Genomic DNA, 23,487 nt, shown 5'->3' with positions numbered 1-23,487 from the left:
GAGCTCTTTAAAGGCAATGTATAAAAATAAGCTTTGCAATGAAGACCCTTACCCGGAGATAAAATATATAAAAGAGGACTAGATATAGCTGTAATTCACTTTCCCCACTTTATGGTACGAATGGTGAGCAGAGTAGTTCAGTTTATGAAGCAGTCAGGCCATGGAATAGGAAGAGTGGTCTGATTGTGCATACTTCTTCAACTGCTTTTATGTCTATAGCCCCTTCTAAAGCTTGAATGCTCAATGTGGTCTAAATTGTGTGCTGGTGCAGGTTTATACAAATGCTATGCAGCTTGATTTTTCTGTGTGAAGGGAGAAATTCTCCTCACAGTTAAGATATTGTGGGGGACAGCCTACAAAACAGTCAATTGAATTCCAATGCAGAGCATGCAGGAAATAGCAGAGTGTCTGGCAGTCCTCTGAGGTACATTGACTATCATTAACATTGATCCCTGATGGTCTATGGAAGAGTGCATAAGCCAGCTGGCACTATTACTTGAACTGGTGCGCCTGAACTGTTGGCTTTGCTAATGCAGTGGACTATAAAACTTCCTCTGTTTTTTATAATTGCCTGAAATTATTAAATAGTGAAACGGCACCACATGTTTTCACACTGGCACCTTTAATTACACTGACTGTAGAAATGCATGTGTGTAACAGTGCATTCTCACAATGCACAAAAGCGCAATGTGTTAGTGTAAAAGTCAGACTTTGCTTTATATGCAACGTCTTATGCTTTAGTGCAGGGCTTCCCAATCTTGTTTCCAAGTACCACCAGCAACATGCACTGTTGTGGATACTTGAGGACAGGGTTGGGAAACCCTGCTCTAGTGTATCAAACTGTCTACTGCATTGTACATAGTGTAAATTAGCCATCCCATCCTTGTATTTGAACACACACTGAGTTTTGCAGCTTCTGCTTACCCGCATACTCTTGTAAATGACCCCATCTACATTGATCACATGACTGCTTAGTGCTGTCATACTTTTTTAACCTTTCCACTCTTGTCACCCTGGTGAGATGTGTGAGGAGAAAACGTGCAAGCCTCTACCACCTCAGGGAGAGAGTTGAGTGTAGCTAATCAAAGCCTCTAGTTAGTTCACCAGTTAGTGAGAGCTGCTTGACTTATCCACAGATCTCATATTTTATGATAAGCAGAGTTCAACGGCTTGCTTTCAGGTTATGCTGGGTACACACTATGAGATTTTCTGGCCGATTTACTGTCAGATCGATTATTTCCAACATGTTCGATTTGCTTTTCGATCATTTTCCGAGCATTTTCCGATTTTCCTATTAAAGTGCACGGAAATCGATCGGAAACTGCTCGGAAAACGATCGAAAAGCAAATCGAACATGTTGGAAATAATCGATCTGACAGTAAATCGGCCAGAAAATCTCTGTGTACCCAATTATAGAGAGGTGAAATCTGCACCCAAGTGCCCCCAGTATTACTATCTGAGCCTTGTGTTTGTAAATTTGCTTCATTCTGTTGTGGAATAAAAGTGTTTCATGTCAGGCATGGGGACATTTTTTGTATTTGTGCAGTCATCTTCTGTACACATTTACATCAATGTCATGCTGACAAGTTAACACTGAGCCCTTTCAGATGTAGATGTGCCAGCAAACCACCCTGCTTCTTGCGTTAGACTCTTAGCTAAGCAGTTCTTTAGTGTGTGTGTATAAGAGGGTTTGTCTGTTTTATAGAATTAAATAAGGGGTAGCTTGTATGCTTGCTGGTATTTGCTAGCCTTTCAGATTTTTGAGCTTTGGACTTTAATCACTTCATCTTCAGATTCTTAAGCTACGTACAAACTTGACTATTATCTCTAGACTACCCAGCAAAACCCATTCAAGCATGCACAGCTTTTCGCTTAGCTGCTTATACTAAGTGGATGGGGAGGCCTCCCACTCTGGGGGAATACTGTAACAATCACCCAAAAGTGCAGCCAGTTCTATACCCCTGTTCAGGGAGTATTCCTGAATAGATACAATCCAGTTCAGGTGACTGAGGTTTTACATACCCTGTAGCAAAAAGGATATGGAGGCTTCCATATTTATTTCCTTTTAAGCAATACAAGTTGCATGGATGTCCTGCTGATCCTCTGCCACTAATACTTTTAGCCATAAACCCTGAACAAGCATGCAGCAGATCAGGTGTTTCTGACCTTGTCAGACCTGACTGGATTAGCTGCATGCTTATTTCTGGTGTTATTCAGACACTACTGCAGCCAAATAGACCAACAGGACTGTCAGGCAACTGGTATGGTTTAAAATGAAATAAATATGGTGGCCTCCATACCCCTCACTACAGTTATCCTTTAAGTACCCTTTAACGTCTGCTAAAACCAAGCCATATTGCCCGTTTAATAATGTAACTGTAAATCTCCACCGCTCCCCCGCCTCCTCCATAGCTCCGGAGTTATGGAGGTGGCAGGGGAGCGGCAGAGACTGATGGGCAATTGTAAACAGTCGGCTGGTGACACGCTGCGTGTCGACAGCACGGCTGTGATTTATGGGAGGGGCAGAGCAGAACGCAGGGGGGCCCTGGAGGGACGATATATAGCAACAGAGGCTGGTGATTATAAGCACAGCCAGCCTCTGTCTACTATTAGGATTCTTAGAACCCACCTCGGGTTCTCTTTAACCTCCGGAGCGTTCTAAGCTCGTCCAGAGATGCCGGAGGGTGTCGCTCAGGCCCTGCTGGGCCGATTTACTCCAAATAAAAAGGAGCACTTTGCCAGCCGCGTGTGCTACCTGATCGCCGCCGCAGCGGCGAAAGAGGGTCCCCCCCCAGCTGCTCGAGCCCAGCGCAGCCGGACCAAACCGTTCCGGCCAGCGCTAAGGGCTGGATCGGAGGTGGCTGACGTCGGCTGACGTCCATGACGTCACTCCGCTCGTCGCCATGGCGACGTGGAAAGCAAAACAAGAAGGGCCGCTCATCGCGGCCCTTCTTGTTAGTTCTGATCGCCGGAGGCAATCGGAAATACAGATTAGGAGCGCCCTCTAGTGGGCTTTCATGCAGCCAACTTTCAGTTGGCTGCATGAAATAGTTTTGTTTTTTTTGTTTTTTTATTAAAAACCCGTCCGGTCACCAGCCTGGCGATCTTAATAGAATGCCAGGCAGGTTAAGTGACAGCAACATCGTAAGAAAAGCAATTGGTACTTATCCGTTAGCCGGGCGCATCCTCTAGGAGGCGATAATTACTATTCCCCCTCCAGGCCGGCATGGATAGTAGGGAAAGATGTAACTCTGCTGGAGTTCTATTGCCACCTAGAGGATGCGCCCGGCTAACGAAAAAGTGCCAAGCAATTTATAATGCATTTTACTCTGGGTCAAATGCACCAAAGCTTTTAGAATGGGGGGGGGGGGGGGGGGGTAGTAGGGTTGGTTGGAACAATTAATTACTCCTGTACTTAGGATTTAAGATCCCTTTGCGTTTAACAATATCATTTTGTGTTCTCCCTAGCATTACTGAGACTAGTGCTGACACCTCTGGACAGTACACCTGCAAGTTCTTGACTTCTGGAGTGAACTCTGTAGACGCAATGATCAATGTGACAGGTACCCAGAACAATTTATATTTAAAAATGTTTTTAAATGAACGTAGCAAATCTTTTAACCTTTAGACTGCCCCAGCATATTTTTTGTAAACTACATGCCAGTGCCAGCTATGTTTTGCATTGTATTAAATATCGTTCCCAAATATACATATTCCAAAGGCTACATTTAGTGAGTAGGAATTGTCATGGAGTTGAAATTTTAGATAACTGAAAATGATGCCGATTATTATGACCTAGAATTATGTTAATACGGTAATTATAAAAATCTAAACTGTAAATGGACTAATCAGATCTTGCAGTGAACGCTTTTGATTGATCCATTTTCAAGCTACATAGGTTTGCAGAAATATTTGCATAATTGTGCATCAACTTAGAAATATTTGCATCATTCAAGTAAAGTAAAAAGTTGTCACTGGGCCAAAAATCTGCACTAAATGCCTTAGATTTCCGTGACAAAGGATTATGGGGAAACAAAATTACTAAAGATGGTGGCAGGTGAAATTAGTTTGCCGAGAAAACGCCTTAAAGAGTAACGGTCGGGCATAAAATAATTTTATTTTTTTTTATCTGGCAAACAAGTAATAAGGACGCTAACCAGGCAATCCAAAAGTTAAAATCACTATTACTTTTCTTGTTTATAAATGATCATTCTGCAGTTTACCTGACTTTTATTTAGTACACACAAAATGTGGTACACGAAAAGGAAGTTGCAGGGCATGCTGGGATGTCCTTTTTTGCTTCTGTACTTCCCCCTCAGACTTAACTAATGCAGCCTGATTGGCTGAAGCCTCTTTCCCTCCTGTTTTCCCCTCCCACACCACTGTTCCCCTCTGGCCAATATTTCCCATGCTGAGACAACGCACTTTCAGTAGTGAAGCGCGGGCAAATCTGGCAGAGGATAGTAAGGGAGGAAATTACATCAGAATTGGCTTCAAAATAGCCACAGTTAAGATTTTTTTTTTTCTTACTGTATAAAAGTCACAAATAAAAATGTGGACAGTGCAAAACATATATGTTGTATAAGTAGAGCAAGTATTCCTCTGTGTTGTTTTTTTCTGAGATGGTATGGCTGACAGCTCATCTTTAAGACCTACGTTGCGTATGGTAGCGAGCATTTTCAAATGCCTGCAGAAGTCCGTGGCAGTTTAACGGCTAGGATGACCAGCACTGGACCAACTATGAGGCCACATTCTTTGACATTCCACTATACTGCTGGGCTACTTAACGCCCATAGGCGTCAGCAGGTTTTAAGTGGGTTACCATGGAAACGGCCGCTCGATCGAGCGGCCTTTCCATGTCAGTTCACGGAGGGTGTCTCCGTGAACAGCCGGAGAGCCGCCGATCGCGGCTCGCCGGCAAAATGTAAACACGCGGGTAAGAAATCTCCGCTGTTTACATCATACGGCGCTGCTGAAGCCTATCCTTCAATGCGCAGGACGGATATCCGTCCTGCGCAGCCCATGGAGGGAGAGGGAGGGACGGGAAGGCAGGGAGGGGCGAAAACGCTGCTGAGGGGGGCTTTGAAGAACCACCCCGCAGATCACAAATGGCGATCAGACCCCCCCAGCAGGACATCTCCCTAGTGGGGAAAAAAAAAAGGGGGGGGGGGGGAGTCTGATCACCAAGGCTCAATCCTGATCGATGCTGCAGGCTGGAGAGCCCACGCAGCACCGATCACTGCAGAAAGTCCTGGTCCTTAAGGGGTTAAATCTTCTAATGTAAGCAGCACAGTGGCTATATAATGGTTTTCCTGGCTGTAAAGGGTAGTAATTCTGCTCTTGCTGCTATGCTATGCAGGATCCCTCAGTGTCTGATAACAAGTAAGCAAACCTCTTACCTTTCCTTGCTTCATTTCCTACATCCTCATCTGGCGCAGGAGGAATATGTGAGAAATAGTTCCTCGTTGCAAGACAAGGGTATTCTACGAGACGTGTACTGTGGTAATTCTGATATGTTTTATATAAAGTGTCATCTTTGAATATTGGTCAGCTGTTAGCGATTCATTGGACTGTATTGGCTGCTATAACCTGCTTTTTGGTTAGAGGAAAATATGTAAGCATAAGCCCAACCGCATCTTGTAGTATAAATGCATGTTCATGATATTCTGTTAATAAAGCATGTCTCTTTTTAGTGTCACCCCATGTTGTGGCCTACAAGAAATCAGAACATGGTAATGAAGGAGACACAGGTGTGCTGACCTGTAAAAGCAACTCCTTTCCCTATGTTGAGCAATGGACATGGTACAAAATACCTAAAGATCCAGGTCAGGTATGTAAAAAAAAAAGCTCCGAATTGCGTTTTTTCCAGATTCTTTGGCTGTGTTAATCAGTAGCTTGTGAACGGTTTTTGCACACTGGTATTTCCATGGCTTGCATATTCCTGAAGGCTGCTGTGCTGTAGTGTGTATGACCTTGTGAGATAGGGAGACGCTGTAAGTAGTAAAACACCCACCTGGTATCTGAACACATGTTACTAGGCTAACATGCAATAGCTTAGCTTGTCAAGGGGATATGTAGCTTTAAAGGGGCACTATGGTGAAAAATTGTTTTACAGTCACTGTACTATGCATAGCTGTTTGTAGAGCATAGTAGTTAACATGTAGTGAGTCACAGGAGTTTTTTCTAAAAAACACTGACATCAGCATGTTATACATTTGCAGTCACGTCGGCAGAAGTACCTTTCCGACGCGACTCAGCCTGATCCATGTAGTTGTAGGAGGCATCTTTCCCTGTTGCTGTAACTGACTCCCCTCTCTGCAGCGCTGGAAGGTTTGTTCTAAATTTCAACTGCACGATCGTGCAGTTATACTGTTCCCCCATGCGCCATAAAGAGTAGCAGCTTTTCTGCTGTGCGGGGAGTGGAACGCACCCTCCCTCTTAGGTGGAACGCAACTGCGTGTGAGGAGGACTGTGGAGGAACGCATCATCATTACTGATGACGCTGCCTGGCAAGGACCCCTGTAGCGAAGCTGGCATAGAAACGGACACCTGATGTCCGTTTCTATGGCTACCAGGCTTCGCTCTGTGAAGTGCGCAGACAGAGCAGCAGCGGATTGTAGAGCAGACACAAGCGCTGTAGCTGTGTCCTGCTAATTGTACAGTAGTTTGTTTTGTGGTGAATTGTTTTTTTTTTTTTACCCAATCGTTTTTTCAGTATTTTTTTTCTAAAGCAAATTACAGGTAGTTATTTAGCAGAGTAATAAAAAAATAAATTAAAAAAAAAAAAAAAATGATTAACTACCTGCAATTTGCTTTAGAAAAAAAATACTGAAACGATTGGGTAAAAAAAAAAAATTCACCACAAAAAAAACAATAACTACTACTGTACAATTAGTGGGACACAGCTACAGCGCTTGTGTCTGCTCTACAATCCGCCGCTGCTCTGTCTTGCGCACTTCAGAGCGAAGCCTGGTAGCCATAGAAACGGACAACATTAGGTGTCCGTTTCTATGCCAGCTTCGCTACAGGGGTCCTTGCCGGGCAGCGTCATCAGTAATGATGATGCGTTCCTCCACAGTCCTCCTCACACGCAGTTGCGTCCCACCTGAGAGGGAGGGTGCGTTCCACTCCCCACACAGCAGAAAAGCTGCTACTCTTTATGGCGCATGGGGGAACAGTATAACTGCACGATCGTGCAGTTGAAATTTAGAACAAACCTTCCAGCGCTGCAGAGAGGGGAGTCAATTACAGCAACAGGGAAAGATGCCTTCTACAGCTACATGGATCAGGCTGAGTCGCGTCGGAAAGGTACTTCTGCCGACGTGACTGCAAATGTATAACATGCTGATGTCAGTGTTTTTTAGAAAAAACTCCTGTGACTCACTACATGTTAACTACTATGCTCTACAAACAGCTATGCATAGTACAGTGACTGTAAAACATAATTTTTCGCCATAGTGCCCCTTTAAACTTCAGGCAGTGTTTTTTTGTTTTGTGGTCAGTAACTGCTGTTTGGTGTTTGAAAATACTGTTGGCAGTAATTCACAGTAAAGTAGCTTTCTCCAGCTGTGAACAATTCTAGTGATCACACACCTTTAACCCCATGGACAGGATGGCTCTGAGGAAAGCCACCTACCTACCTGTTTACTTTGGTAATGTAGTTCTACTTCTGGCAGATATCTAGCAGGGCTGCCTTTCCTCCTGCACATAGCTACCTAAACAATACACCGGAATGAGCTTGTGAAAGCACCAGGCACTGGAATAAAGGTTTGCCATCTTACAGTAGAAGTGGAACACCTCTCGCATGAAGAATGGATAAATATATGCTTGTTTCATTACAACAGCTTGAAGCCCTTTATTCAGGATCATAGATTTCTATGACCAGTCAGTACAACTGAGCCTCATGTGAGACTTGAAAGACTGAACTGTACCTCTTCTTTACATGCCTTTCCTATTAAAATACGTGATTAGAAAAATTACAGGTGCATACTTTTTTTGCCAGGTAACTTGGCAGAACTATGCCTTGGTAAACAGCTGACCAGTTTTGAGCATGTAGGAACGCCCTTCTTCCCTGAATTGAGAAGACTCATAAGCCAGCAATACAGAGTTGGGAGAAACAATGTGTATATAGATCTATCTACTGTAGACCAGTGCTTGTCAACGTTATTACAGCATGTACCCATTTATGAGACAGGGTTTGCTGAGTACCCCATATTGTGAACAATATAGTATCAATTACCCCTTGATACATATATATTTGTTAGGAGTGCTCATTTTTGCAAGTACGTTATTTAAAAACATTCCTATATGCTTTTAACTAACTAAAAATGCTTATTAAGGCTTATTTATGCATATTTTACATCATCTTCTAGTAACATCAAAGCTGAGCGCCGCCTTTTCTAAAATTGAAGTTGTTGCATTCAGAAAGTACAAATGTTAAGTGTAAATTATAGCATTACCTTTTGGCTACTAAACGTTCTAATTTAAAAAGCTTCTCTATACCCATGCAATCTACAGCAGGCTGTGCCAGCATAATGGCTGGCACAAGCTCCCACTCATCTCTTGCATAAAATAGGTGGGTGCTGAACTGTACAGTTATTTCTATTCTATCTGTCATTGCCTCTGTAACCATCCTTCCCCACCATATATTTTCTACTGTAATGCCTAAAACTGTAGTGTGGCATCTATTCTTCCTTCTAAGTAGACTCTGTTAATAAGGGAAATCATTCAGTAGTGACCTTGTAAATCCCAGAGTGCATGGAGACAGTTGTAGCCCTGTAAGTCACGCACACTTGACTTGTGAAAATATTTTGTCCATCCCGTTGCTTCTATATACTGTTTGTTAATCTTTGCCTTTTAAAATGTTGCTTGCTTCAATTATGGATTTAGTTGCAATTCAGCCAGTAAATAGAATGAGAGAAGTGCAAGGCTTTTTTTTTTTTTTTTTTTTTTTAATGGCATTATTGAAAATTAGTAGTGGTTCAAGTCAGAACAGTGCAACATATAATGTAGCAGACAGTGTAAAAACAAAATACGTAAGCAGTACATATCAATAATGTAGCATATATTTTAGCAGTTATGCATAGGATAAACTTAAAACATGAGATAAAAAATTCAGAAGATCTACATAGATACAGCAAGAGGAATTCACAAATTTAGTCCAAATAATATGTTAATTGCAATTCACGAGTTGGGGTATGCCAACCAGTGATCCCATATTGTACATTATTGCATTTGCTGGGACAACCCCTGTTGATGGAAAAACCTTTTTTTTTAAAGGGAGGGAGCTCTTAGGCCTCTTTCACATTACAACGCGTGCAGGAGAACAGCTCCTACACGCATTGAACAGGCTGCGGTGTGTCCTCGGGAATCTGCGGTGCAACGCTGAGTAGCGACGGTAGTAATTAACCCGAGGAAACGCAGATTCCTGACATTAAAATGCTCCCGGGTGCGTTGTACCGCAACACATCGAAAACGCAGCGTCGATTGAGAAAGGTAAAATGAAAGTCTATCGACTTTCATTTTACCTTGGTCAACGCAAGCTATCATAGTTGCGTTGAAACGCTGAAAACGAGCTGTAGTGTGAAAGGGGCCTTAACGTTTGACTTTACAGCCGCTCAATGTGGGACGAATGGGCTACAGCCATCTAAGTAATACATTGTTTGGCTGCAAAGTTTCTACAGTGAAGGCTTTGCTGAACCTCGGTTGGGCTTCATCAGCAGAGTTAAAGAGTAATGTAAAATCAATTTTCTATTTCAGGGAGTAGCATACCTAAAAAAGGTTGCTAACACAGCAATGCAAATGTTTAAAATCATTCATTTTTTTCCCTAAGGTTTTTCCTAAAGTGACAGGCATGCTGAATCGGCCTGATTGGCTGAAGCCTGTCACTCACCTCTCTGTGCTGCGATTGGCCGCCTGGTCACCCCTTGTCTGCGGTGGTCACAGCCGCTGATAGAGCGCATGGGGGGGCAGAGGCTATCTCCTGTCACTGTTCTCTGCCCCCCTCCTCCAGTGGCATGTCTGCCCTCCCCCCCCCCCCGCCCTTCCTGCCCTTCTGCCGCCTACCACAGTATTCTCCCTCTTTCCCGAACTGAACTTTGGGGAAGAATAAAGGGGGTGCACAGAGACTCCCGGAATAATGGTTCCAGGCGCTGCAGTTTCCTTCTATACTCTCTGCACTACCACGGGCAGTAGTGCAGAGAATAGATGGGAGTGGCAGCGCTTGGATCCATTATTAGGCGAATCTGTGCCTGTTGCATTTATCCTCCCCGCTGTGCTCATAGTTAGTGCGGGGAGGAGAGGGATGTGGGGGGGGTGGAAGAATCTATCCGGAGGAAGCAAGATGGCCCCTGCCATCAAAAGAATGCACCTTTATTTACAATATAAAAATAAATGGAAGGAAAACGAGGACACTACAATATATCTTGTGTAAGTAGAGCAAGTATTGGTGGGGGGCACATGTTATACATGTTGTTGCTAATAGTTTCTCTTTAAAGAGAACCTGTAACCAAAAAAAGGTCCCCTGGGGGTTACTCACCTCGGGAGGGTGAAGCCTCATGGTCCCAATGAGGCTTCCCCTACCCCTGTAGCTGCAGGCAATCCAGCGCTGGCTCCCCCGAAGTGTCCGGCAATCCTCCCTCGACAAGCGTGATTGATTTACCTTTCCTGGCTTCAACGGGGGCGCTGTTGCGGCTTCCCAGACGGAGATAGGTGGAAATAGCCGATCTCTGTCAGGGCAACTCTGCTGCGCAGGAGGCCTGCCGACATCGATGGGCTATTTACGCCTATCTCCGAGCAGAGAGCCTATACAGCGCTGGAGCCGGGAAGGTAAATATTTTCATCCCCGCTGTTCGGGGAGCTTTATTGCTGCCGCCATGGGACCAAGGACTGGGAAGCCTCAATAGGATCTGGAGGCTTCCCCCACCTGAGGTGAGTACTTCCGAGGGGAGGCTTTTTTTTTTGTTTTTTTTTTTTGTTTTTTTGTTACAGGTTTTCTTTAAAGGACTTACGAGCTGAGTCATATAAAAAAAAGTTAATTACCTTTGGTGAATATCAGACCTCAGGGCAGACGATCACTGGCCCCCTTGCTGTTTACAGATGCTCCATTTGCATAATCCACTTATCATTAGCGGCCCCGACCCGGCCCAGGGTCGCCTTAGCTCACAACGCTAAGAATCGCCGCTTTAAAAGTCCTCTGCCAGTGCCTGCGCAGTTCGCATAGCCAGTACTGCGGCTGCGCAGGCTTTCAGCCCTGGGAGCGGCACATCGTAGCTCCGTATACACTGTAATACGTCATGTGGGCGTCACCACATGACCGCCCACATGACTGACTGCCCTTCACTAGCCGCGCCCCCTCAGTCAGCACAGAATATCAGCGCTGAGCGAGGGAGGACGTTACCTAGCTACAGGATTTGTTTACTGTAGATTTGCAGAGTAAGTTATTTTATGCAAATCTGCAGTAAACAAATCCTGTAGCTAGGTAACGTCCTCCCTCGCTCAGCGCTGGTATTCTGTGCTGACTGAGGGGGCGCGGCTAGTGAAGGTCAGTCAGTCATGTGGTGACGCCCACATGACGTATTACAGTGTATACGGAGCTACGATGTGCCGCTCCCAGGGCTGAAAGCCTGCGCAGCTGCAGTACTGGCTATGCGAACTGCGCAGGCACTGGCAGAGGACTTTTAAAGCGGTGATTCTTAGCGTTGTGAGCTAGGGCGACCCTGGGCCGGGTCGGGGCCGCTAATAAGTGGATTATGCTAATAGAGAATCTGTAAACAGCAAGGTGCCAGTGATGGCCTGCCCTGAGGTCTGATATTCACCTAAGGTAATTAACTTTTTTTATGACTCAGGTCGTAAGTCCTTTAAGTATGCAAAATTGAACATCAAGGGAAACGGGAGCCAATGGTATCATGTAAGAAGTTTACCACTTGTATTGAAGTCAGCAACTCGAGGGGGCTTTGCCATAGTAGATGAACGGTAGGGTTTGAAAGGGAGCATTTAGGGCATTGATTAGAGGGTTAGAAGCAAATTTAGAAATGAGATGGTGCAAGATGGCTTTGGTGTATTATATAAAGCTGGGTCGCTCGCTCTCATGTACAGAGTGACACTTGTTGGGAAGTGAGCAAACACTCCTCCCACTCTTCAGCATCCAGCTGAACTCCTCACGGTACCAATATATTCATTGTGTTTTCAGCCTCAGGTTCAGCTTAATGTCCTATTAACCGGGATTAAAATAAACCCATGTAGAGTCGGAGTGGGCTGTCATTTATGGATTCCATAATCTGAGAGGTACCAGTGTGCGGGAGACGTGAGGGCCTGTTTAGAATCCATTTAGGTCACAATTTTGTGTACAAAGCTTAAATGAATTGTGAGGTGAGACTTCGCTATTGCAGCTTTACTTACCTGGGACTTCTTCCAGCCTCTAGAAGCTTGTCTGGTCCCTCACAGCAACTCCCTACTGCTTGAGGGTCCTGCTGTCAGCCTTCTAAGTATCTCAGACCAGATAGGCCGGTGTCTTGTGCGAATGCAGTTTGCCCGGGACCCTTCTGCACATATTTAATGTTACTGCGCAAGTGCAGAATGCTCCTGGGGGCAGGAGCGCTTTGGGTCAGAGAGGCTGACAGAGGGACCTTCAAGCAAGACGGACTTGCTGAAAGGTACCAGACAGGCAGGCTTCTAGTGGCTGTAAGAAGGCCCAGGTAAGTAAAGCTACATAGTAAAGTCTCACCTCATAACTTCTTTAAAAGGGAACCTAAGCTGAGAAGGATGTGGATTTTTCCTTTTAACCACTTCCCAACTGAGGGTTTTTACCCCTTGACCACCAGAGCAATTTTCACCTTTCAGCGCTCCTTCCATTCATTCGTCTATAACTTATCGCAATGAAATGAACTATATCGGTTTTTTCGCCACCAATTAGGCTTTCTTTAGGTGGTATATTATGCCAAGAATCTTTTATTCTAAATGTGTTTTAATGGGAAAATAGGAAAAAAATGTGGGAAAAAAATTATTTTTCAGTTTTCGGCCTTTATAGTTTTCAAATAATGCATGCTACTGTAATTAAAACCCATGAAATGTATTTGCCCATTTGTCCCGGTTATAAAACAGTTTACATTATGTCCCTATCACAATGTTTGGCGCCAATATTTTAATTGGAAATAAAGGTGCATTTTTTTCAGTTTTGCGTCCATCCCTAATTACAAGCCCATAGTTTATAAAGTAACAGTGTTATACCCTCTTGACATAAATATTTAAAAAGTTCAGTCCCTAAGGTAACTATTTTTTTTTTTTTTTTTTTATTGTAATTTTTTTTATTTTTTTTAATTACAAAAAAATAAATTGGGGAGTGTGAGAGGTATGGAGTTCATTTTTAGTGTAAAATGTTTTAGGGTGTAGTTTTACTATTTGGCCACAAGGTGGCAACAGTAACTTTTTGTTTAATGCGACCTGCAAGCGTCCCTTGCAGGAAGTACTAGGAGGCTGAGAGTTTTTGTTTTTTTTTCCCACAATGATCGCAATGCTGCTTAGCAGATAAGCCGCTCGATCATTGCGGGGCTTAGATCAACGAACGGGAATGGATTTTCCCGTTCATTGATCTCCGGGCGAGCGGCCGGCGGCGTGTTTACGAGCGGGAGTGCACGCTAGAGCGAGCGCGGGCAGCGGCGGGAGCGCGGAAAGTACGGATTTCTCCATCCCTGGGGGTTAAAGGATGGAAAATGGACGGAGAAATTCGTACGCGTGGGGGTAAAGTGGTTAAAATAATACCAGTTGCCTGACTCTCCTGCTTATCCTGTGTCTCTAATAATTTTAGCCATAGACCCTGAACAAGCATGCAGATCAGGTGCTCTGACTGAAGTCAGACTGGATTAGCTGCATGTTTGTATCAGGTGTGTGATTTAGCCACTTCTGCAGCCATAGAGATCAGCAGGGCTGCCAGGCAACTGGTATTGTTTTTTAGAAGGAAACCTCCATATCTCTCTGTTATGGTTCCCTTTAAAGGAAACCTGTAAGGACTATAAAAAAAAATGTAAAGTGAGGAAAATGTGTGTGGTACATTGGTCAGACTTGAATTGAAAAGATCTTTAAAAAATATGGTGTGGCCACCTCAAAGGATACACCTGTAATATAAAGAGTTCAGCTTACCTTGGGCTTCTACCGTGCCCCCTGCAGATGTCCTGTGCCCATGCTGGGACAAAACTACCTCCAGTCCCCCGCTGCAGCTCAGTTTTGATAACGCCGGCTTGCAAGTTAACGACTGTGCGTCCTCGTCCACGCTCCCCGTCGCTGGGACACGCAGGTGCAGTACGAGTGTTACCGTACAAGTTCTCTCGACACAAGATGTCTGCAGGGGGCTGGTAGAAGCCCCAGATGACTTAGGGCCCGTTCTCACCTGAGCAGGAATCGCGCGATTCCCGCTCACGGCAAACCGCTAGCGGTTCTGCAAGAACCCCTACACAATGTAGCGAGTGGCAGTGTTCTCACTGCCGCGGTTGCGGTTAGCGATAACTGCAACCGCGCTGCATGCAGCGGTTTGCCACCGATGAGCGTTCCGCGATCACTCCAAAACCGCCGCAGTGTCCAGTGATTTTTCCGCGCTAATCGCGGGAAAATCACTCCCGCAAAACGCTGGCGGTAATCACCGGCGTTCTGAGGTTGCAAGTGTGAACGGGCCCTTAAACTTTTTTTTTTAAGTCCTTACAGGTTTCCTTTACCTAAAAGTCAGATGTATTTTTAATAAAAGTTCAGTCCTTTCTATACAAAGAATAAGTCTTTAAAAATGATTCTCTGCATTGACAGCCTGCTCCCCAGCCCATTGTGAATGGAACAGAACGTTATATCATAAAGTCCAGCGGAAATAAAACTGAGCTTCGCATCCACCAACTGGAGATTGAACTCGATGAGGCTGATTATGTGTGCAATGGAACAAACTCATTGGGTGTAAGTGGTGCAGTCGTTAATCTACGTGTACGCAGCCGTCTTGCTGCCCTCTGGCCCTTCCTTGGCATCGTCGCTGAAGTTCTGATTCTTGTAACCATCATTTTCATCTATGAAAAGAGGAGAAAGCCAGATGATGTACCCGAAGGTAAATAAAATGGGTGACTTTTTACCTTTTTGTCATATTTTTTGTATGTTCGCGGTACTGTATGTATGTTTGTCTTTTTGTCTCAGTCTCCTACTTTCTGAAAACTTTTTTATGTAGAGTTGGGTGGCTTTCCAGTTTAATAATCCAGTTTGTGCAGATTGTGCTAGTGTTATGTTGTCTGCGTCAGTGTTGTGAAATCCTTGTTTCTCTTTCTGAGCTTCAGGACATATGAATTGTTATGGTAAGATGGAACTTGAATTTCCTTACAGCTTTGTGTAGGACTTTCTGCAAAAGTTAGGCTTATTAATCTGTGCCGAATTAGAACTTGTGCACTATACTGAACATGGACAATCTCTGCACTGTATCCTCTAATTTTCCTTTTATTTCTTTTCTGTAGATGATGATGGTGGATCTGCTCCTCTGTAAGTACTATCCTTTGTTATATAAATTTAAACAGTTTCCGTAGTAGGCGCCTAAAGGTGGAACATGTTTTGCTTATGACAAACCTGTTATGAAAGATCTTCAAAACTGTCAATTTTGTGCAAAATATGTTTGAGTTACATGCTGTATTTGATATTTGTCACATTACTGATTACATCACTTGTGACCTACAAATGGAAATGGAGTGGGTGTCATTAAATTTTGGTTACTTCAGAGGTTCATACTAACTTAAGATGCCAGGAGACATGAAAATCCTTGCCTGATAATTTATTCTAAGACGGATAAATAGCTGCACTAGCTTACCAAAACCTTGCAGTTGACTATTTGTCATGAATGGGATTTTTTTTCTTCCTCTAAAGATGTGGCACTTTATGCTGTATTAATGAGAATCTGAAGCAAGAATTAAAAACAAAAAACAGATACTCACCTAAGGAGAGGGAAGGCTTTGAGTCATATAGAGCCTTCTCGTTCCTCCTACGGTGCCCACATTCCAGCACAGGATCCCCAGTTTGCAGTCTCCGACTGATGGGTCAGGAGACCGCTCACTTCCGCTGCTGCTGGAGGCTTCCGCAATCTTCTGGAGCCTGATGCTCCCGAAGATGGCCGCTCCATATGAGCACATATTCTCACGCACATGCTCATGCACAGTACAGCGTAGCCATCTTTGAATGTACTTGGGCTTCCAAAGCGGCAGAAGTATGTATTCTCCCCCTCATCGGTCGTGGACTAAGTGGGGATCCAGCGCTGGAATGTGGCTACCGTATGAGGAATGGAAAGGCTCTATAGGACCCAGAGCACTTCCTCTTAGGTGAGTGTCTGTTTTGTTTTTTGCTTCACTTTGTTTGCTTCAGATTCTCTTTAAAGGGGAACTGAAGAGAGAGGTATATGGAGGCTGTCATGTTTATTTCCTTTTAATCAATACCAGTTGCCTGGCAGCCCTGCTGGTCTATTTCTCTGCAGTAGTATCTGATTAAAACCAGAAACAAGCATGCAGCTAGTCTTGTCAGATCAGACTTATAAGTCTGAACCACTGAAACACCCGATCTGCTGCATGCTTGTTTAGGGGCTATGGCTAATAGTATTAGAGGCAGAGGATCAGCAGGGCTGCCAGGCAACTGGTATTGTCTAAAAGGAAATAAACATGACAGCCTCCATATACCTCTCTCTTCAGTTCCCCTTTCATGAAACGTTAACTTGGTTACTCTCTAATCCAACTCTCCGCTAATCCTATTTTGTGGTTTTTCTAGGAAAAGTAATGCTGGTGCAAATAATGACACTGTGCGGCAGAGGAATTCCAGTTGAGCTGCAGGTAATTTATGACTCGTTCTTACAGGGGCGTAAGATCTGCCCATGCCCCTCCCCTCTTTTTCTTCCACAGTTGTGACCAGTAAAGCACTCACACCACAGTCCCCCACTTTGCATAATAGCATTGTGGAGAATTAGATCTTCCTATTCCACCGCTGTGTAGGGTCTCCTTTGCTCTTCCCTGCCACATTCTGCCTGTCTGGGTGTTTTTTTTTTTTTTTTGTTTTTTTTTTCTCCCTGCGAAGATGGTGGCAGAATTGTAACAGTCTAGAAAAATGTCACTAACCAGATACACTGCCATGCTTCACAACCTTCAGCAAGTTCCTGTTTTACAGTCCAACTTAAGTGTGAGATGTCTTCAAAGCATTACTTTTCATTCATTTCACAGGTCAAAAAACACTGTATTGTCTCAACACTGGTATTGCTACTTGGGATGTGGTGACGGTGTGACCTGATGATATTGGGTTATGTTATGATCTCTGTTCACAATAATATCTTGACATAAAATTGAAGACTTGTGATGTGGATGAAGATTTATTTTTTGAGGCATCTCAGCAGGGGCGCCTCTAGCCATTTTGTCACTCCAGGCAAGAAAACCTGTGGCGCCGCCCCCACCCGTGGTGCCTCCCCATGACAATAATCTTAAAGTACCCCTGACCCAGACCTTGGTCCCGATATTTTTAATATTGATTACGTTATTGGTGCGGTGCGACGAGCACACAACACCATCCTCCCCCCTCCTGTGCCCCCTGTAGACCCCATTCTGCTCAGTCGTAATCTTCTACTGAGCAGAACGTCGAATATGGACGGGGAGGAAGTGGCAGTTCCTCGTCCCCTCTGCCCATCCATAATGCAGCCCCTCCACCTGGCGCTCTAGTTCCGCTCATGAACCACTGCAAACAGGGGGCCACAGAGCTGCGCTGTGTGCAGACTTGTGATTATTGAGGTCGGATATCCTTCCAACCTCAATCACCACAAGACCGCACACAGCGCAGCTCCCCTGCGTGCTGTGTGCAGCAGATCATAACGGGAACTGAAGCGGCAGGTGGAGGGGGCTGAGTTGAGGACTAGCACAGGGAGGAAGAACTGCCACTTCCTCCCTGCCCATATGTGATGTCAGAACGGGGGCCGCAGGGAGTGCTGGAGGTGGGAGGATGATGCTGTTTGCTAGTCACACAGCACCAGGGAGGAAAACATATTAAAAATTCTGACGTCAGGGGTACATTAATGCTGCAATGTTTCACCATAAAATAATCCTAATGCAGCAATGTTTCACCATAAAATAATCCTAATGCAGCAATGTTTCACCATAAAATAATCCTAATGCAGCAATGTTTCATCAGAAAATAATCATAATTCTGCAATGTTTCATCAGAAAATACCGTATATACTCGCAAGCAAGCCGAATTTTTGACCCCCCAAAAGTGGGCCAAAAGTTGGGGGGTCGGCTTGCTTGCGAGTCATGTGTGGGTGGGTGGGTGGATAGGTGCTGTCCCTCCCCGCTCCCCCCGCGGCCACCGCTGCTATTACCTTAGGCGGCGCCGCTGCCTCTATCCCCGTCCTCCTCCGGTAACTCATTCACAGCAGCGCGCCCCCCGCTGCTGTGATGACGCAGGAAACCATAGAGAGCGGTTCCCATAGTAACGGCATCACGCTACAGGAAGCCGCTCTCTATGGTTTCCTCGTCATCACAGCAGCGAGAGGCGCGCTGCTGTGAATGAGTTACTACCGGAGGAGGACGGGGATAGAGGAAGCGGCGCCGCCTGAGGTAATAGCAGCAGCGGCGGCCGCAGGGGGAGCGGGGAGGGACAGCACCTACCCACCCATACTGGGGCATTATGCTAGCTATATGGGGCACTATACTAGCTATAATGGGGGCACTATACTAGCTATACTGGGGGCACTATACTAGCTATACTGGGGGCACTATACTAGCTATACTGGGGGCACTATACTAGCTATACTGGGGGCACTATACTGGGGGCACTATACTAGCTATACTGGGGGCACTATACTAGCTATAATGGGGCACTATACTAGCTATAATGGGGCACTATACTAGCTATACTGGGGGCACTATACTAGCTATACTGGGGGCACTATACTAGCTATACTGGGGGCACTATACTAGCTATACTGGGGGCACTATACTAGCTATACTGGGGGCACTATACTAGCTATACTGGGGGCACTATACTAGCTATACTGGGGGCACTATACTAGCTATACTGGGGGCACTATACTAGCTATAATGGGGCACTATACTAGCTATACTGGGGGCACTATACTAGCTATACTGGGGGCACTATACTAGCTATACTGGGGGCACTATACTAGCTATACTGGGGGCACTATACTAGCTATACTGGGGGCACTATACTAGCTATACTGAGCACTATACTAGCTAAACTGGGGCACTTCACTAGCTATACTGAGCACTATACTAGCTATACTGAGCACTATACTAGCTATACTGAGCACTATACTAGCTATACTGAGCACTATACTAGCTATACTGGGGCATTTTACTAGCTATACTGAGCACTACCTACCTATACTGAGCACTATACTAGCTAAACTGGGGCACTTCACTAGCTATAATGAGCACTATACTAGCTATACTGAGCACTATACTAGCTATAATGAGCACTATACTAGCTATACTGGGGCATTTTACTTGCTATACTGAGCACTACCTACCTATACTGGGCACTATACTAGCTATACTGGGACATACTGGGGGGATCACGCGGCCAGCGTTTCCTACCCCCGGCTTACATGAGGGTCAATCATTTTTTCCTGTTTTTTGGGGTAAAAGTGGGGGGGTCGGCTTACATGCGGGTCGGCTTGCTTGCGAGTATATACGGTAATCTAAATGCAGCAAGCTTTTACCAGAAAATAATCCTAATGTGCAGTATACGTTACCTGTCTGTGTCCGCCAATGGCTCTGTCTCCGCATTGCCTCACATACACATGCCCCGCCTGGTTACCAGCGTATATGTGGGTGCCTGTGTGATGTCACATACACACCCACATATACACCGGCAACCACGTAGGGCACATGTATGTGAGGCAGAGCAGAGACAGACACTGCCAGGTAACCTATACTGCACAGGGAACCTGGGGACACAATTTACATTAGGGGATAGCGTCGGACGGTCAGATGCGGCATCACAAGACCAATTCCTGATCAGTTTCAGCATGAAATTGATCAGGATTCAGCCAGTGGTGTATGGGAGATGACCTCTCTCTGATCAAATTAATTCAGAGAGAAATCTGTCTCTTGGTTGATCTACCTATCATGGCTAGATGTATGGGCACCCAGAGCAAAGTCCTAGTTAGTTGGGCAGCACGGTGGCGTAGTGGGTAGCGCTCTCGCCTTGCAGCGCTGGGTCCCCGGTTCGAATCCCAGCCAGGTCAACATCTGCAAGGAGTTTGTATGTTCTCCCCGTGTCTGTGTGGGTTTCCTCCGGGTACTCCGGTTTCCTCCCACATCCCAAAAACATACAGATAAGTTAATTGGCTTCCCCCTAAAATTGGCCATAGCTTACGATACATACATAGACATAGGACTATGGTAGGGATTAGATTGTGAGCTCCTCAGTGAGACAGTTAAGTGACAAGACAATATACTCTGTACAGCACTGCGGAAGATGTTGGTGCTATATAAATACTAAATAATAATAATAATAGTTGCTCTAAGAGGCATAGCAACGGGGTGCAGAGGTAGTGACCGCATTGGGGCCCTTGGGCCAGAGGGGCCCTGAAGGGTCCACTCGCTATCACAGTATTAGCTCTCTGTTGGTCCTGTGCTGGCAATAATCACTTCTATAGATGCTTTGAATAATAGTGATCACTAGCAAGCTTCTTGCACCTCTGACACTGTAGTAGCCATTGGCAGGTTTTGGTGTGCCTTATAAATTATGTATAGAGTGCTTGGGGAACCCATGTAAAACTTGCATCAGGGCCCACAGCTCCATAGCTACGTCACTGCTCTAACTTGTGTGCCCATGTTTACCTTCCCCCCACTGTTAGCATGTATGCTGCTTTTTATTGCTTCCCCTTCCCCCAGCAGGTGACGGTCAGTGAGGGTTTTTATCAGGAGTGAAGATCTCCTGGCAGTGGCAGCAGAGCTGATAAGAGCAGGCGATGTGCGAGTCTCCGGACAGGCAGCTGTGCACTATGAGCTGCTCAGAGCTGTGTATATCAGCATCGTATAAGCTCTCATGCTAAATGCTGATATACACAGCTCTGGGCTCACACAGTGCACAGCTGCCTTGTCCTCCTGTCTCTTCCTCGGCACTTATCAGCATTGCTGCGCTGATTCCGGTCTCCCCCCTGCAGCTCACCCTCACCTCTGCCTGCTCATCACACAGGGGGGGAAAGGAGAAGCATGGATGGGTCAGACAGCGGCAAGCCTAGGTCCCCGAACTTCTGGCTGGCGGAGGGCGGAGTTAGAGGCGATGGCACACGCTGCAGTAAACAAATCGTGCGGCTGCTGCTAGGGAGAGGGGCAGGACAGAGGATTAGGAGGAGGTGGAGTGGGTGGGACTCTAGTGAGAGGTTCCTGGCTAAAAGTCTATTGCTGGGCCTGGGCGGGGGCGTGCATACAGGAGGCAAAGTACGATCGGACACAAGCGCAGCTGATTGCAATAGCGGCGATTAGCTGCAGTCTCCCCCCGCAGCAGCGCGCCCCCCCCCCCCCCCCCCTTCATGCCGCTCCAAGCAGCTGCCTTTAGTGCCAGTGGCTTTAGGCGCCCCTGCATATCAGGCTTGAGGTTGACTGAGACAGGAATTGCTGAGAGTTGGGAAGTGTGGCATTCTATGCGTGTTTAAGCGGAAATGAAAATTAAAGTGTTTCACTTACCTGGGGTTTCTGCCAGCCCCTTGTAGCCATCCTGTCCCGCGCCAGTCCTCCACAATCCTCCGTTCTCCCGCCGCCAGATGGTTTTGGTTTGATCGACTTGTAAGTCGATGGGCCACTAAGCCTGTACAGCCCTGCCACGCGTAGCCTTGTTCACGTCTGCAATATTGCGGATGGGAACGCGAGCAGAACTGCGCAGTGGCCAGTCGGCAACACCAGAACTAGCTGGCAGTGGGAGAACGGATGATTGTGGAGGACTGGCGCGGGACAGGACGGCTGCAAGGGGCTAGCAGAAAACCCCCAGGTAAGTGAAACTCTTACTTTAGGAGAGTCATGCTTGAGGGAAGTTTCTGTTTTCAAGAACCTGAAAAGTAAATAGTGCTGCATCTATACTTATCTGGGGCTCCCTTGCTGTCCTCTGTGGCTTCTCTGTTCTCCCATGGGCGCCTCTGGTATCTTTTAGCATTGGTTCCGCTGAGTATGTGCGACCTGGCTGTGCACGGGCTCCCCCTCATGCGTCTATGCTCTAAAACGTCAAGCTTGAAGAATGAAGCCTGGTTTTGTTTTGGGGGGGGGGGGGGGGTTATGTGGTTTTAAACCAAATATGAAATTTTGTTTCATACCACTTTGAGTGCAGTATCTAGAAAAGGATCATTTCCAGTACTTTAGGATGGGGAATAATATAGGCAGTTTTGGTAACTAATCCAAAAACTACTTTACAAACTTGTAGAGGAATTGTCCCCGTCTCTACTCTGATCCAGCATGCAAGATGGATATAAAGAAAAAAAAAAATGTTTATATTGTGCTTTTCTCTTGGTGGACTCAAAGCACCAGAGCTGCAGCCACTAGGACGCGCTCTATAAGCGGTAGCAGTGTTAGGGAGTCTTGCCCAAGGTCTCCTACTGAATAGGTGATTGCTTACTGAGCAGGAAGAGCTGCGACTTGAACCCTAGTCTCCTGTGTTAGAGGCAGAGCCCTTAACCAGTAACCGGGGATGTGCTCACGAGTAGTTACGAGTAGTTAGCTACTCGAAATTTGTGATTCTAATGAGGCCTAATTGCCTCAGGTGTGTATGGGAGATGGGGGGGGGGTTAATTACCCAGCTGCCAGCCGCTTCTATGCGTATCACAGCCTCGCACGCTTCCAATGGGACACCTTCCATGACTCAGTACCGCGCACTTCCTACTTCCGGCCGAAGGAGGAAGTGCGCGGTACTGAGTCGTGAAACGTGTCTCATTGCACGCGGGCGAGGCAGGCAGCTGGGTAATTAACCCGCTGTCTCCCAGCCGCACACCTGAGGCAATTAAGCCTCATTTGAATCACGAATTCGAGTAGTTAGCTACTCGTAATTACTCGTGAGCACATCCCTGCCAGTAATTATCCAGCCACTATCCAGTATATAGTGGAACTATACAATAGTACAACAGACTTTTTCACTGTGTGACGCAACACGTGGATAACATGCGGTGCGGCTTTCCCGTTATGTTGCATCCCTGCTTTTACAGGGAACGAGACTCCCACTGTGAACCTGGCCTTAGGCTTCTTTTTATCTGCTGCTATTTTGTTTGCATCTTTCCTAGTTGCCTATATTAGACAGTTGGTGAATGCTCTGTGTATGCAAAGGAATTCTAACGTGCGATCACCATTTGACATTTTACTAAAAAATTGCTCATTTACCACAAATATTTAAACTGTCCTTAGAACCAATATACTATGGAACCCGTATTGATGTTCAAGGGGCATCTGGAAAGTAACAGCAGCTTTCATTTAATTCATTAAGGAATATCATAATCCCTTCCAT

General features: G+C 45.7%; 1 protein-coding gene across 3 annotated transcripts in view; it reads left to right on the top strand.

Annotated features, from left to right (window-relative positions):
* The window catches only part of BSG (basigin (Ok blood group)), a 56,129-nt gene that overhangs the window by 30,058 nt on the left and 2,584 nt on the right, over positions 1-23,487 (top strand). The window contains exons 4-9 of one of the 3 annotated variants that reach the window (XM_068234061.1): positions 3,469-3,563; positions 5,694-5,830; positions 14,791-15,076; positions 15,300-15,317; positions 15,474-15,498; positions 16,765-16,826. In XM_068234061.1, coding sequence (XP_068090162.1) covers positions 3,469-3,563; positions 5,694-5,830; positions 14,791-15,076; positions 15,300-15,317; positions 15,474-15,498; positions 16,765-16,819 — 616 coding nt within the window. In that variant the 3' untranslated portion in view covers positions 16,820-16,826. Of the gene's footprint in view, positions 1-3,468; positions 3,564-5,693; positions 5,831-14,790; positions 15,077-15,293; positions 15,318-15,473; positions 15,499-16,764; positions 16,827-23,487 lie in introns of all 3 variants that reach the window. The other 2 variants (XM_068234060.1, XM_068234062.1) reach the window with 2 other exon arrangements.

Source organism: Hyperolius riggenbachi, chromosome 1 (assembly GCF_040937935.1).
Source record: "Hyperolius riggenbachi isolate aHypRig1 chromosome 1, aHypRig1.pri, whole genome shotgun sequence".
Classification (NCBI taxonomy): Eukaryota; Metazoa; Chordata; class Amphibia; order Anura; family Hyperoliidae; genus Hyperolius; species Hyperolius riggenbachi.
The sequence above is the reverse complement of the archived record's forward strand: the minus strand, read 5'-3'. Positions and strand labels throughout refer to the sequence as shown.